The following is a 16,455-nucleotide window of genomic DNA, read 5'->3' on the forward strand; positions in this document are numbered from 1 at the left end:
TTGTATTTCTTTGTGCATCACTCCGTGAAATACAAACACATCTGAGAAAACGAAGTGAAACATTCCTCTGTGTTCACCCCAGCTCGGCAAGCCATTGGTGGCAGGTTTGTTGAAGCCTGACTGAACAAACAGTCTCATCTAAAAAACAAGCCTTCTTTTTTCTGGTGCTGCGAGTAAACTATGCGCTCTCTTTCTCTAGTTCTTTCTTTCTATCGGTCCACCTCACTTCTTTTTAGCTATGTTCATACGGTAATGCTTTAGGATTGAAAACTGTATTTAAAAGCAGGTGTGGTTCTTAAATTGACCTGTTTAAACAACAACTTTCAGATGTGACTTTAATAAGGTCAGTATTTTTTCAGTTAAAAAAGCGATAAAAAAAATACAAAAGTGCAAGCAATCTGATAATTGAACCAACCCCCTTTCAAAAGATGGTATTTTTTCCCCTTAACCTTCATGTTCTGTTGGGATTGACATAACTTTTTGTTTGAGACCTCAATAATGTCCATATAAAGTAGTAATAATTAAAAATCAACCATTTTACTTTCCCTTTAAATTATGTACCTCTGATCTAGTCAAAAGAAAAGTGAAGAGAAATTATTGAAGATGTATTTCTTTTTTTACCTGGAATAAAACTTCAATATTTGTAAAATGCACATACAGTAAATAGAATTTTAAATGAAAATTAACTGTATTAATTTGAAATGTTTTTAAAATATGTAAAATAATGAAAAATATTCAAATGGATGACTTATATGTGTCAAATTTGGTGAAAGATAGTGTCACATCTGTTTATAAATAAACTCATATTGAATGTAAAAATATTTAGCACTCTAAAACTAGAGTGACGTCGGTATTCTTCTGCTGTGTGAACGCAGCCTTCCTCTCTTTCCTCCCATCTCTTTCTCTCTCCCAAGCCTGATATACTGAAGGATAGGCTCGCTCTGAGAGGCGTATGCCCTTCTCCCCTGATACTGTTTGTTTGTACATGGTCGCTTTGTTTCCCTCCTCTCTGCTCCACAGATTTTTGGATCTCACCAGACTGTGTGTATCTGAGGAGACCAGAAAAGTTCAAGTGGAAGGTCTGCATGAGCCCTCCTAAACCCCACAAAGCAAACTGGACACACATGCAGGACCAAAAAATGAGGGAAAGTTAAAGCAAAAGCCCCCACATGAGGAGCAAATGCTGTCATACGCGTGCAGAAAAATGGTCTCATATGGAGAGATCTGCAAAGGGGAAGCAGAGGGGAGCCAGTGCCTTTTGATTATTTGTACTTGTTTGATGCCCCCGCAAGGAGGACAGAGAGGAGACGTGTTTAACTTCTAGAAGAGAGCATCACGCTGTGTCCGAGCCATACGACCACTATCACTAAACCCCACTCAGCCTGCCGCTTGTTAGACAGAGCACTGGAAAATCAATATATCTTTGAATGGAGGTCACAGGGGTGACTGCTTTGGGAAAAGTGACAGATTTGCTCTCTTTTGCTCTCTAAGCTCAACCCCTCCTCCTCCAGACCCCATTCGACGACTCGACTGTGCCCCCCCCTCCACCCCCGTTTCCCCAGAGGCGGATGCCGTGCATTCTGCCGTGGGGATGTGATATTAGACAGCCCGTATCCAAATGGCACCCGCAGAGCCGCGCGAGCACGGGAGCCAGGGGCCAACATGACTACAGGATTAGACAGCAGCAGGTGTGAATCACAGCTTAACTCACAAAAGCACATATATACACACACACACACACACACACACACGCACAGGAAGGGGGGACTAGATAAAGAGGCAGTTCAGATTAGCCACTTTTAGGTGCCATTTTCAATGGCAACAATTTTCGGCTCTGCAGTGCTGAAATTGTCGTGGTCTAGGGCCTGCAGGCGCACAGCCGCCGGGCTGAAAATGGCCGACCGAAGGGGGGGCCTTTGATAGGGGTGAAGTGGAGGGGGTCTCTGCTTAAGAAGATTTTTGACCCCCTGGGAGGAGATGCGGTCAAAGAACGTCCGTGTTCTTTGATGTATCACAAAAATAAACTCGCTCTTGGCTTGCAGAAAACACAGACAGGAAAAGCAGTCGCGCATGAGATCACTCGTGACCACTGTGTCTTCTCTGTCCAATACTGTATCGCTCACATGGAGTGGACACAAAAAGGAACAAAGAACAGTGATGAAAAGCGAATTAATCAATATACCTCCCACCAAATAAGATGAAATTGATGACTGCCTCAGGCTTCTTAATTGCAAAATCTTGTTTGTTTTTTTACCTTAACCAGCCCCATGTTCTGTTGAGATTGACTTTACATTTAGTTTGAGACCTCAATGATGTACATATGAAATTAAAATAGTCGTAATTAAAAATTAACCTCTTATTTTTCCCTTTAAGTTCTTTAACATCTTTATTCCATTTTAACAAAAATTAAGCTTCATTATGACCTGCACAACAGATATTTAAATTAAAATCCACTGCATTAATAAATGTTTCGTACCTTTTATATGTTTTTAACCATTTTTAAAAGATATAAAATAATAAGATATAAAAAATGTTTTAAGAAATTATAAACTACCTCATGGAGCATGATTAAAGCATTATCAAGTTGAAATTGTTTATAAAGAAAAATATTTAAAAAGCAAAGATTAACAAAAGTCATCAAGTATGAACCTTGAATACTTATTTATATATATATTTTTATGTTTTTTAGATTTGGGTTAACAAATTTTGTAAGATTTTTTAAAGTTATATATTCTTAAATAATTTAATTATTTAGTGTAATTAAAAACTTTTGTTGTTGTTGAAACTTTTATTTTGAGTGTTTTCAATTCTTTTCAATAAAATAAGTTCGATAAAAATCCTGGAAGACGAGGATACTAAAATGCTAACAACTCTGGTTCAATGATAGCCTGAGATGCATATGGTTCAATTACAGCACCGTGCCGGTTGACAGGATAATATGACCATGGATCCACTTCACAAAATGAAAGGAAGAGGAAAAAGGAAGAGGAAAAGAGAGACAGAGTAAGAGGGAGGGAGTGAAGAAGAAGAGGAGAGGTCCATTTGTAATGTATACTACAGGAGGCATTGATGATTGCAATTATCAAATAGCTGTTTTAAAAGGCCATTGATTGGTGTCATTAACTCAGCGAGTGTTTACTGATTGCTGCATTTGCACGATCACTCATGCTGGGCGCTCGCGCATCTGTTCTTATTAGCCCTGAAGAGGAGTGGGCCATCAAAGGAAGGATATAAGCTCACACACGTCCAGCTGGCAGTGAGCATGCGGACACACACAGAATTAGTACACAGGCAAATTAATAAAACACACACATACAGTTCCAGTATGTGCACACATAGCCAGAATTCTCAGACGCACAGCGGCTGGCACACGAAACGCTTATCTACTCAGGGCTACTGTATTCAATTATGTCAAAAGCCTTGTTAGAACACAACTGAGAACGGCGGCGTAACCCATCGTGATAGGAGGGGGGGAGGGCGTCCTTAAGTGCCTATTTTAACTGTTTTCTCCCAGGCTGCCTGGCTACCAGCCCACCCCCGAAACGGCCCTCTTTATTGGCATGTAAAAGCCCAGTTTGAGGGGCCTGGCCAGACAGACCAGCCTGACAACTGCAGGAGCGTTTCAGCTTCCTGACCGCCACGCACTCTGGCCTTTTCACTAACCGCACACAGCCACAGCAACCAACTGCCACGGTGCTCTTATCAGTGGGCGCCTTCCCTGTCACCACAACAAACAAGCAGCTACTGCTACCACACAACCACACACAGAGAATAAGAGAGGGATGAAAGTGAAAAATGCTAGACAGGAAGAGAACAGGTGAGAGAAAGGCTGACCGAAAGATGAAAAATGCTACCTTTGCAAGCAGTAAACAAAGGTAGGAAGGCACTTTCACTGTCTATGATATCCAACAATCCTGTTCATGCAATCTAGTGGTTGGTAAAAATGGTGACTTGAGTTGAAAGGAATACAATTATTTAAATTTTATATAGACGATAGTTTCAAATCAAATGTAAAATGCCCAGTTGTATTAATAATAATAATAATTCATCACATTTATATAGCGCTTTTCTGGACACTCAAAGCGCTTCACATAGAAGGGGGAATCTCCTCAACCACCACCAATGTGCAGCATCCACCTCTATTGCGTCTCTAATCTATTGTTAACTTTAGATAGATAGATAGATAGATAGATAGATAGATAGATAGATAGATAGATAGATAGATAGATAGATAGATAGATAGATAGATAGATAGATAGATAGATAGATAGATAGATAGATAGATAGATAGATAGATAGATAGATAGATAGATAGATAGATAGATAGATAGATAGATAGACAGATAGCAGCTGTTTTAAATTTTGGACAACAAAGAAAGTAAGAGGAAGTTGGAATGAAACTGAGGGTTGACGAAATAGATATATTTATGAGTTTCATGATTTCTTCTCACCCTCATTCTTCCCAAATCTCTTTCGTTTCCTACCACATCTTTCTGAATAAAACCCCCCTTTCCATGTGTCACTTTAAAAAACGACCATGCAGTCACACCTGAGGAGACGAAAGATACACTCTCACTTCCTCCAGAACAGCTGTAGCTTAACTCTGAAATGCAACCGCAGCGACAGACGCAATAGTCGACGGAGACACACGGCGCACAGACAGTCAGGCGCAGTGACAGGCATTGAATTTAAATATGAGCTAGCTGCTGCGAGAGGATGCACAATTAGAATGCAGGATTGGATCAATAAGCGTGCTGACAGATGGATTACTAAGGTAAATAGATGATACATGCTGCTAAATAATTAATCAGGCCCCTACGAGCGCCTGGACAGAGAGTGACGGGAAGAAGGTACAAAATGGCAACACTTTCTAATGTGTGCGGGCTATTGGCATTCTGGAGGAGTTTACGTATCTCCATGCAGATTCTCCTGAGCCGCCTTTCTGCCTCAGGTCTCTCCGACCGGTAATGAGCAATGATCACACACGGCCCTCTCAAAACCAATAAAGCAGAGCTGGAAGCTTCGGTTGCAGCCGAAAACAAGCAACAAACTGCTACAGGTGTAAGGGCTTACGGCACGCCACTAGCTAATGCTAATGTTCGGAAGAAAGCCGAGCTTACATTAAAGACATTTCTCATGCAAGATGTCACTCTGGATGCTGTTGTTTTAATCCGACAGTTGTCTGAAACTCCCAGAAAGCGCCCAATGCATCCCACTCAGTAATCACTTGTGTTCAATAATTCACATTTAAGTGAAGCAATAAATATATATAATATGTGTGTCCTTTAGCCAAGCCGGCTTTTTGGAAACAAGTCTGTCACAGAAGACTGCACCCGCACACGAAGAGAAGATTAGATTACTTGGGGAAACAGTGAGGAGGGGTGAAGGAAGGGAGAGAGAAGGATAAAGAGGTGGTGGATGCGAACGGGTGGGCTGGCTGGCTGGGATGGGTCTGCTGTGCTCTGGGTGGTGAACCTGTTAGCGAGAGTGAAGTTTCATCCCCTACCTCTTTAAGGGACTCAGGGGGATGAGGCTTTTCAGCACATCTGCATTAGTCTAGGATGGGGAGGAGGGGAGTTTGAGCCTGATCTAAGGGCTGTTCCTGGTTGCCGGTGGCCCGGAACTAAACTCAGGGCTGAAGGACGGCCCGCTGTGGTACCATGACCGGCTCACTGACCCCGGGTGCATGTGCAGAACGGATACTAATGCCAGCTGTGCGGTTCTACAGGACTCAGCGGACCGCTTTCAGCTTGCTTTTATAGCAAAGTGTGACATCACCACAAGGCCCACATCCAGGCCATGGGAACAAGCCTGACCTAAAGCCTGGGAGACTGGGTGCATGCCTGATGCTTGCCAGAACCTCCATACAGCTGCATGTACACAACAGTCAAGAGCTTGCATCTATGAATGGAAATCATTTAGGGCATAATGGTTATATTCTTTTAAACCACAAATTAATCAAAGCAATACACCATTTCATACCAAACAAGTGTGTTTGTTAGGCAATAAAGAGCTACTGTATATTCATGAGCATTGTGCAGTGGTGTGTAAGACCTTCACTCGTTCACTCTGATCCCAGCTGTTTGTCTGGAGAGGATGCATGCTCTCATCTCATTTCCCCTGTTCATTTCCCTAACAGTGGCTCCAGCGGTCCGCACACACCAGCCTGTGTCCAATTCAAGTGGGTCTGCCAACAAAGCTCAGGCAGGAAGCCCTAATCCTTGATCTGCATCATGCCGCAACAATGGCCCGGCCCGGTGCTCCCTTACACCGCAAAGAGTGGTGCAGCCATGGCCTGCTGCACTGACACCTGCTGTCTTTTGCCAAGAGCAACCAAAGAGAGAAAGAAAGATCACACACTTTACTCTTCAGATCTGCAATAAAGTAATTCTCATCACTCTCAAATGCTTCCGACAAGCAGATTTTCAAATAGAAATGAAACCTCAATCCCATAATGTTGGTTGCAAGCAAATGTTTGATATAAAAGAAAGAGACAGACAGTAAGATAGATAGATAGATAGATAGATAGATAGATAGATAGATAGATAGATAGATAGATAGATAGATAGATAGATAGATAGATAGATAGATAGATAGATAGATAGATAGATAGATAGATAGATAGATAGATAGATCTTGCAAGAGCAAATGATATTGAGGATAGAGAGAGAGAGAGAGAGAGAGAGAGAGAGAGAGAGAGAGAGAGAGAGAGAGAGAGAGAGAGAAGAGAGAGAGAGAGAGAGAGAGAGAGAGAGAGAGAGAGAGAGAGAGAGAGAGAGAGAGAGAGAGAGAGAGAAGAGACGCTGGAAAAGAGGGATGGATAAAGGGTGGAGGGGGTACCAACAGGGAGGCAACATGAGAGGACAAGCCTTTTAACATCTGGGTAAGCACAGACGAGCGGTCGCTCTGCAGCCTAATTATTAGAACACTCTTACTTAACTTAGCCTCGTCACTAGACCATGACAGAGAGGAGGAGGAGGGAACAGGAACCAGAGCAGGAGGACAGATGAGGGAGGGAGGAAGAGACAGAAGGAGGGGGGATTTTAGCTGGAATGACAATGTTGATCTCTTTAACTCTTCACCTGCCAGAGATGAGCAACAACACTGTCTGCTTGAGAAAATTTTCCTCAAAACGGAGCCTAAAAAACATTTCCCTCCAACTGTGAGCAAGCCAGCCATTTTTTATTGTTCAATAATAACAAATTTCCATTATTATGATGTATCCTGGTGTATTTGCCACTTCCTCTGCAACTGTTTCTGAAAGTTTTCAATACATCCTAAAGAAAAACAAACACAAACATGCCACTGACATCTGCTCTCTGACAAAAAAGAGGTAAAAAAAAACCCCAACAACTATGTGTTTTAACAGCTGTCAGTGCACACTGCTCTTCAGAGCTTTTGAAAGGGAAAAGACGGCAGAATAACTATACAGTCTGACAGATCTGTGTGGCCCAATCGAAAAACATGAAAACAAGAATCAATCACGCAGACAGGGTAGGGAGTGAGGAGAAAGAGAGAGCAGGAGAACGAAAAAGAGACAGAGAAAGAGCACCGGCAAATAATTAAAGGCTCAAACCCAGTGGCTGACTGGCAACTACAAAGCCAGAGAGCGACAGGGAGACGCAATGCAAAAATAACTATGCTTGCTAACACAATGCATCTCGGCGCTACTCCTCAGCAGCCGTGTAAATTAGAGAACGAGTCCCTTCCAGGTTTGCCACTGTAACAATATATCCTCGTGACTGACGCTCTGGCGCATTCAGGGAGGACACGGGAGAATCTTTTAACATGTTGACGTGTGCTATAATCTGCGCGCTATATCAACCCGGGCTGAAATCATTTGAAGTTCAGAACGAGTGTGTCGGAACTCCACGGGGAAGGACGGGTGGTCGGCGGCCTGGCTTTAAGACTGGGCCGGGGTGGTGGGGGTTAAGCACGGAGCTGCCAGCCACCCGGTTCCCCGTAAATCAGCGGGGATTTATGGAGACAGGCCCACACGGCTCACGAGCTGGTCACGTCAGGAAGGAAGCCCGTGTAGCTGCGCTCTGTTGTCTTAAGGATTTTTTCCCTTTTATTTCAGCTGCTCAGGAAGGCAGCTGCAGTCTGCGTTTCAGCTCACGGCGCTGCTGATTGCTCATCCCCTGCCTTTTATTATTTTTTATCTTTCTTTCATCTCTCTCTCCCACATTCCTTGCCTTCTCTCCTTCTAAGACTACGTCTCATGTCTTATTTTTTTCTGTGGCTCACACTGAGTTTGGAAACAGGTTACACTATCTCAGTCTCTCTGTTTATCACACACATTTTCCCTCTGGATGAGAAGCTGGGATAGCTGTCCTGGGTCAGGTTCACTGCTCGGCACTGCCGCACCAATGTGTGGAGGGAAAAGGCAAACAAACAAGCTCCAGATGCAAGACGTTCACACTGGGAAATGAATACACCAATACACACATCACATGCTATAGAAGAAAGATTTTATGGTGACCATAATTTCAGTCAAGCGCTTCAACAGCCATAATGTAATTACCCTTCACAATAGAATATGCTTTACAATGAACTCTGTTAGAGCTACATATGGCAATTTATCTGTTCAATAAAGTACCTTACTTACCTGTTGAGTAATAAAAATGCCATCTCGATGTAGCTTTTACAACATTTCAAATCCCTCAGTTCTCACCATCTCAGAAAAGCCAAGCCAATGTTGATGCTCGTTTTATTACGAGCTCTGTCGCATTCTCTTTTTGCAAGCAGAAGCTCCTCTATTCAATGGTGTATTGACTTAGTTGTAAAGTACATTTTTAAATAAAAAAATAAACATTATATATTTTAGGGGTGTAATGGTACGCATAATTCACAGTTCAGTATGTACAACAAATCCCCAATGCTAGGTTTCTTTTCATTTATTTTGAACAGACAGTAGTGCAAATTGCAGTTTGTTCCACCTAGCGGTATTTAGTCCCCCCAGAAGTAATTGGTACAGTACAGCCTCCTTTGAAGTATTAAGCACTAAGTAGTAAACAGAATGCACTCTTGCATAGGTAAATATTGTTGTAGGGCAGGGCTGTTAAAATGAATATTTATATGATAGATTTTAAGTTATTACTATCAGCTACAAAACTGAAAAGCATCTTGTGTTATAAAAGTACAAAATAAATACATGAAAAATAAAACTTGTGCAGAGATTAGTTTTTGCACTGCTGTCTATTTTTATTTGTGTACATCCACAATAAGAACAAAACATTGTGCTTTTGTAAAATAACGGAATCCTGTTATAAACAAACAGGATTCCGATTCCCAGTTTTCTTTCCGTGAAGTTAAGGCCGGGACCATGTCCCAAAATGTTATCGAAACTCAGCATATAAAATACTAACAAGCTCTTGCTTGCAATTTGAACTCTTATTTTAGGTTGGTGCATAGATCGTGTCTTCTTCTTCTGCTCTTTTTCCTGTTGTGGCGTTTAGCAAACAGCATTGCATTACAGAGCGCGCCCCCTTCTGGATTGGAGTGTGGATCGCCTGTGACTGACTGTATTTGTCATCTAACTGTATGCACCGAACCGTGACATCCATACCGTGACGGTTCGGGACAAATACATGTACCGTTGCACCCCTAATATATATAAAGTACTTGTTCTATATATAGTCTGAGAATCACACCGGCTGCAGTACAGTGCAGATTTGGGGCTTAACGCCCAGAGAGAGGACAGGGATCCTGAAGTGACAGCCAGTAGCACGGTAGCCAGTCAAGGGGAACCCAATTTAAGTCTCTTCTACAACACTGCTGGAAATTCAATTGCATTAGAGCCCTTGGTGGGCCTAAGGTTTAATCTAATTAGATTCAGCTTCAAAAGAGAGGAGGAGAAGGAGAGAGGCAGAGAGTGAGAAGGCAAAACTGTCTCCTACTCTCCAAATCATTGTATTTTAAAACTCTCTCTCTGTTCTTTCTCCTCAGAGAGGAGGCTGAGGCTTTCCTATCCCTTCCGCCACCCTAATCCCCTCTCATTTCAGCAAGAGAAGCCGCTGCTCTTATCTGATAGTATGAATGTCAGATTACAGTCCATTGAGGAACTTGGATTATACCTGGATTGGCCCTTGAGAGCCACTATCTGCGCTTAATCTGAGCTGAGGGTGAAGGTGTTATAATCCATCTAGCCGAAAGGACCGGCACTGCATCGCTGCTTCCTGTGCAGCTGCTGGTTCAAAAGCGCTACGATGGATGTCTTAAAAAGTGCTTTCAAACGAGACACCCTCAGAGGGGAAATTCTAGATGAGATACTGGACACAGTTTCCTCTAGTCTGTCTCTCTTCCTCCCTCACACTCCTGCTTTCCTCTCTTGTTTCTTGTTGGGTGTCATTCACGCTCCTCCCAGCCTGCGTGCTGCTGTTTTTATCGGATCAGTCTCAGCTCGCCGCCCTTGTCTCTCATCTGTTCGATCAAGGGTGCTTCCTCTCTTTCTGTATCCCACTCTTGCCATTTCCCCCACGGGTGGGCCTCCCTGTCACACTACAGCCCCCCCCCCCCCCCCCCCCCCCAAAAAATAAGCAGGTGGGAGAATAGTTGCAAATTAGAAACATTTGAAGATTTGAAAATCTGAAACTTGATTTGAAACATTGATTTGAGAGCGAGTGCGCATATAAAAAATGAGGACAGATGCTACAAAGAAGAGTGATGCTACGAGTGTGGCAGAGAGAGGCCAATAATTAGACAAGAAAGCCAGATCAAATAAACAAGTAAAAGATCCCATTTAGGGTCTAACATTAGTTAATGCATTAGCTAATTTGAACTAACAATGAGCAAAATATTTTTTACAGCATTTATTCATTTTTCTTCATGTTAGTTTATAAAAATACAATTGTTTATTAATGTTAGTTCATAGCGCATTGACTAATGTTAATAAATGTAACTTTTGATTTTAAATGCATTAGTCAATGTCACATCAACAAAGCTTAATAAAGGCGGTAGAGGAATTGTTAATTTTTAGGTTTTGTCAACTAGTTTTTACAAATAGAACCTTAATAGTTAAGTATCACCAGAAAACAGAACAAGAACAAAAAATAGAGATGGAAGCAAGACCTGCAACTGACTTTATAACCTCTGAATTTACATGTATAAAGTGTATTTACAATACAATACACTCATATTTGTGTGTGTGTGTGTGGGGAGGGTTACTTAGTTATACTTTAAAGACAAAATTGTCCCCATAATTGAGATAAATCTAATGAAGTAATGAAAAAATATATCTTTTTTGGACGATATCCAGGTACAACTAAATCAGAAAAATGATTTTAGTTCTAAAAAAACAAACTTTTTCCTTTAGGATTGAGGTTTGGATTTGCCAAAAGTAATTATGGTTAAATAAATATTTTTAAAAAAATAGAAGTCACATTATACAACTATGTGTCTTGGACATAGAAAGTGTTCTCAAATTAGATTTATTTACAAAAATAATTAGTTCTTTTTGCTGGTAAACATACTGTGAATGAAAGCTGTAAAAAAAAAAAGGGGGTTTTCAGAACCGTGTGTGTGTGTGTGTGTGTGTGTGTGTGTGTGTGTGTACCTATGTTTTCACTGGGACTTCTAATGTATTTGAGTAAGAGTGGTCAGGTTGGATTACTACAGTAATACCACTGGGCTTCCGCTCTGCAGAGGTCTTATGAATCTGTGCACACATTTCCTCAACTCCAAAACGCACACATACTCACTCATACACACACTCTCTCACCCACGAGAAACCTCCATTTCATTTATGAGTTTTATCTGTGGAATTTATCAGCTCTGTAGAACCGGTAGGACACACTCTCTAAACATTCCCCAGCAGTTTGACTTGTGACATGGGACACGTTTTCTATATTTACAGGGATAACATATCACAGCAAGAAATTTATAGGTTAAGCACTGTTACACACAGAAAGTATTTATAAAGTTTTTAACCTTGATGTTTAGGTGGAACTTACAGTATATTACCATGCGTTCCTAATAATTATTCTCAATAATTTCTCATTGGATAAATAGAATTGGTTAACAAATGTTTTTTTTCCATTAAAAATTGTAATTGTTTTTTTCTCCATTATTATAAATGCTTTTCTAATATCACCCTAACTGTTGAACTAACTTAGTTAAAGGGATACTCCACCAGTTTTTATTATTAAACTATGTTATTCCCTTAACTAAGACGAGTTGATACATACCTCTCTCGTCTCAGTGCGTGCACTATATCGCTCTGTATTGCCGCAAAACTATGTTAGCACTTAGCTTAACCCATGCATTAAATATGGGCCAAGCAGAGAAGCGACCAAACACTTCCACGTTTTCCCTATGTAAACACAGTTACTCGAGTAGTGTAACTTGACCTGGGCTGGTGACACAAAATAAACCGTTGCGCTTTTCTAAGCGTTTAAAATTGATGACTATATTGTATGGCGGAATACCATAACAATTGCTTTTGAGCACTTCGACTTGGCGCAATAATATCTTCACTCGTGAAAAGTCCTCTTACCGGCTCCCGCTTCCTCTCCCCCTCCCTCTGACATTTCCGTCAATACAACGTGACATGCGCCGGTAGTAGTAGTTCGAGCGGAGTTGACGAAGTAACAGGTTGTTGGAAGCTAGTTTGTGTACAATAATGGTTAAAGCGTGCATCGTAAAGGGTTGTGAAAATAAGGAGAATGTACATAGTGCTGTCATTTTTCACCGAATTCCAACACACCACATACAGCGGAGAGCTTGGTTAGCTGCTTTGAACAAGAATCCCAAAACACCATTGATGACTCTGAAGAAGTGGCGTGTTTGCTCCGAACATTTCACAAAGAAGGACTATACCTGCACAGGAACACGCCTAAAGGATGAGGCTACACCAACAATATTCAGATCACTTACAGAAAGCCCGTGGTCTTTCGCCAGCTCCGGTCTGTTCTGGATCATATCTTTCTTGCCTCTCACGGTCCACAAGAGCTAATTCCTCCTCCGTGTACTCGGGTTCAAACAGATATGGCTCTGGGTCTTCTAAAAGAAGTCATAATCATCTACAAAGTCGGCCATTGCAAATGATCTGCAGTTTGCTAATAGCACAGGTAGTAAAAGTCACGTTGGTAGTATTGACGGAAATGTCAGCAGCTGGATGCTATTGGAGGGAGGGGGAGAGGAAGCGGGAGCCGGTAATCTTTTCACGAGTGAAGATATTATTGCGCCAAGTCGAAGTGCTCAAAAGCACTTGTTATGGTATTCCGCCATACAATATAGTCATCAATTTTAAACGCTTAGAAAAGCGCAACGGTTTATTTTGTGTCACCAGCCCAGGTCAAGTTACACTACTCGAGTAACTGTGTTTACATAGGGAAAACGTGGAAGTGTTTGGTCGCTTCTCTGCTTGGCCCATATTTAATGCATGGGCTAAGCTAAGTGCTAACATAGTTTTGCGGCAATACAGAGGGATATAGTGCACGCACTGAGACGAGAGAGGTATGTATCAACTCGTCTTAGTTAAGGGAATAACATAGTTTAATAAGAAAAACTGGTGGAGTATCCCTTTACCTAACTTAGTTTAACCTATTAGATGTTTGAGACCCATCTTAGAGAAGGTAGTTTTTTGCATGCAACAAAACAACAAAAGTTATCAGACAAATGTGCGCAAGCTGACCGGATCCCAACAGGACAACAAAAAAAAAATGCATTTTCGGATCTAAAATTAGTAGAAGACTCCAAAAGTAGTCGTTATTTAAAAAGTGTACAGCTATGCAGACATTAATAGTGCAGTTTGTTTAAAAAAAGAGTGTACTCACAGCGCTCAATGCGATCCTCTGGGCTGGACGAGGTTTCTCGGTCCGACAGCAGGCCTGACACTGCGAAGATCTTCTTCCCTGCGTCTTCCACGGCTTTGAGAGCGCTAGGTGAGCTGGAGGGGATCTGAGCACCACCAAAGTCATACTCTTTCCCTTCTGCGTCGGAGTAGCGCAGGTGCGGGGAGGCATCGGCCTCCAGGCAGCCCTTTAGCCGCTTGGCAGGGGTGAAGGCGGACTGGTATCCCCCTCCAGCTCCATCACGGTCCTCCGGAGGTGAAGCGAAGGGCCGGAAGGCCCCGACGCCGCTGTGGTTAAGCATGCTTATTGGCGAGCAGTCCAGATTTGGAGGGGCAAACTGATGATGGAGGTGTAGGAGGGAATGAGGAAAGTCTCTGTTAGGGAAACCTGGTGGTACGGCACCTTGCCGGTGGTACATGGAGGCGAACGTGTAGGAACCGTTGTTGAAGGGGAGGTGAACGTCCTTCTCCACGGACACCGGCACACCGAATGGACGAGGCTGCTGGCAGGGGATGGAGGCATCGCGGCTGGCCTCTGCCGTCGATGCTAGCACCATTAGCGCTGGGGATGCTAACGGGTTGGGCAGGTAGGAGGAACTCTCCATTTTGAAAGCCGCCCGGTGCAAGTCCATTTTGGAGACTGGGCTGAAGTTGTGCGGAGGGGGGGTTAGGGGCGAGAGCAGAGGGGAGTGGGGGAGGGGTGGAGAGAAGAGAGACGGGGTGAACGGTATGGGCAAAATGGTGCAAACTTTTGTCGACGCTCTGGCAGAATCGGGGGTCGCTCTCACTGGCGGCTCATCCTCGATGGTCCTCCACCTGCAGAAAGTTGAACAGAGGAGGAATTAAACCACTTACAAAAAACTCTGAAACTCTTGCCTACTTTTCCCTTTCTGAAATAGAAAGTTTCCCCCCACAGATCTTAGGTTCAGATCACATATAAGCCTCTTACTCCATCTCCCTGTCTGCGGAGCAGAACGGCGTCTGAGGCAGATAAGAGCCGAGCGCTGATCAGATAAGAGCACGGCCCTGCTCATGTGAACACCCTGGTCCTCTGCTTCCAATGGGATTCTCATACTGATATCGTATCAGCCTGCCATCTGCACAGGATATTTGACTGAATGAATAAATTAGCCGCACTTCACCCCTTGACCCCAGCTGCAGCCAAACAGCCCGAGAAGAACCCCTGGAGGATAAGATTCACTGATTGGCAAAAGTGTGAGTGGGTTTAATGAGAAGCATTTTAGCGAATCTGTGTCTATTTGTGTGCGTGTGCATCTGTCCATCATCGCCAATCCCTTGAGGGTGAACAGAAAGTGATCTATTAGAAGTTAAACGGACATTTAACTTACATGAAATTTATAAATGACTGTGCTGCTCAAACTGCTCGCTTCATTACAAATCAAAATGACCTGGTTTAACATATTTGGAATCCTTTATTTTTATCATCAACATTCATTAAAAAGTGAATATTTTCATAGAAGTGAAATGTACTACTGTTCAAAATTTCGGGGTCAGTAAGATTTTATTTAAAGAAAATAATTCTTTTACTCAGGAAGGATGAATTAAATTGATCAAAATGAACAGTAAAAACATGTTATAATGTTACAAAAGTGTTCTATTTCAAATAAATGCTGTTCTTTTGAACTTTCTATTCATCAAAGAATCCTGGGAAAAAATTACATTGTCCCCAGAAAAAAATATCATCAACAGTAATGATAATATGAAATGTACTAAATCAGCACGAATGATTTCTGAAGAATCATGTGACACTGACGACTGGAGCAATGGCTGCTGAAAATTCACTGTTGCCATAAATTACATTTTAAATATTCAAATAGAAAACAGTTATTTTGAATTGTAATAATATTCTACAACAATATTACTGTTTTTATTGTATTTTTGATCAAATACATGCAGCCCCAAACTGTTGCATGTTGTGACTTTGTGAGATGTCATGCTTGTATGGAAAACAGAATTTAATCCATGTATCTGGAGAACAGGTCCTCTTATTCAGAGTAATTCAAATAGATGGGCCTTTAGACTTGTGTCACGGCGAGGCCATTTCAAATGCCACACAGAATATCAGACTGCATCAAAGAAACTCCAGGGGAATTTATCAGGGCATTTTTAAAGATATCAGCTGTCCAGAACACTCATTCGAATCAATTTTAAAACTCGATCTGCACACACACACACACACACACTGCGGCCCAGTAAAAAGAGCTTTACATTATCACATACATGGCAGGGGAATGTGTGCAGTTTCCTGTCTGTGGAAAATGGGTTACACTACACCGCTTGATGCTGGCGAGAAGCCCAAGAATCGCATTACCTTCTGTCTTCTTACTCGGCCTAGCTGGGAAAATAGCACCTTGAAAATGTACCAATATCGAAAGCCCCCTCTTTTTTCCCACTCTCACACTCATCAGGGCCTCGTCTCTGTATCGAATCTCTCCCCTCGGATAACCTCTAAAAAATGAGTGCGGGTGGGTGTTGATAGCAAGGTAATACAGTGATAAGTACCTGGATATTTCAATTTTATTATCATTACCATCAGCGCAGTCAGGCAGTGTGAAACTGACAATCCAATAAAAGGACACAGGATATCCCCCCAATGGCGCACGAGAGAGAGAGAGAGAAAGAGAGAGAGAAAGAGGGGGCAT

The 16,455-nt window shown here is 42.2% G+C and overlaps 1 protein-coding gene across 7 annotated transcripts in view; it reads right to left on the reverse strand.

The window, feature by feature from the left end:
* Window positions 1-14,608, reverse strand: part of rnf220a (ring finger protein 220a) — a 135,006-nt gene extending 120,398 nt beyond the window's left edge. For all 7 annotated transcript variants that reach the window (XM_056239493.1, XM_056239491.1, XM_056239492.1 and 4 more), the window contains exon 1: window positions 13,776-14,608. In XM_056239493.1, the coding sequence (XP_056095468.1) occupies window positions 13,776-14,424 (649 nt within the window). In that variant the 5' untranslated portion in view covers window positions 14,425-14,608. The remainder of the gene's footprint in view (window positions 1-13,775) is intronic.
* Between the last annotated feature and the right edge of the window lie 1,847 nt (window positions 14,609-16,455).

Source organism: Rhinichthys klamathensis, unplaced genomic scaffold (genome assembly GCF_029890125.1).
Source record: "Rhinichthys klamathensis goyatoka isolate OS25496 unplaced genomic scaffold, OSU_Roscu_1.1 h1tg000566l_1, whole genome shotgun sequence".
NCBI lineage: Eukaryota > Metazoa > Chordata > Actinopteri > Cypriniformes > Leuciscidae > Rhinichthys > Rhinichthys klamathensis.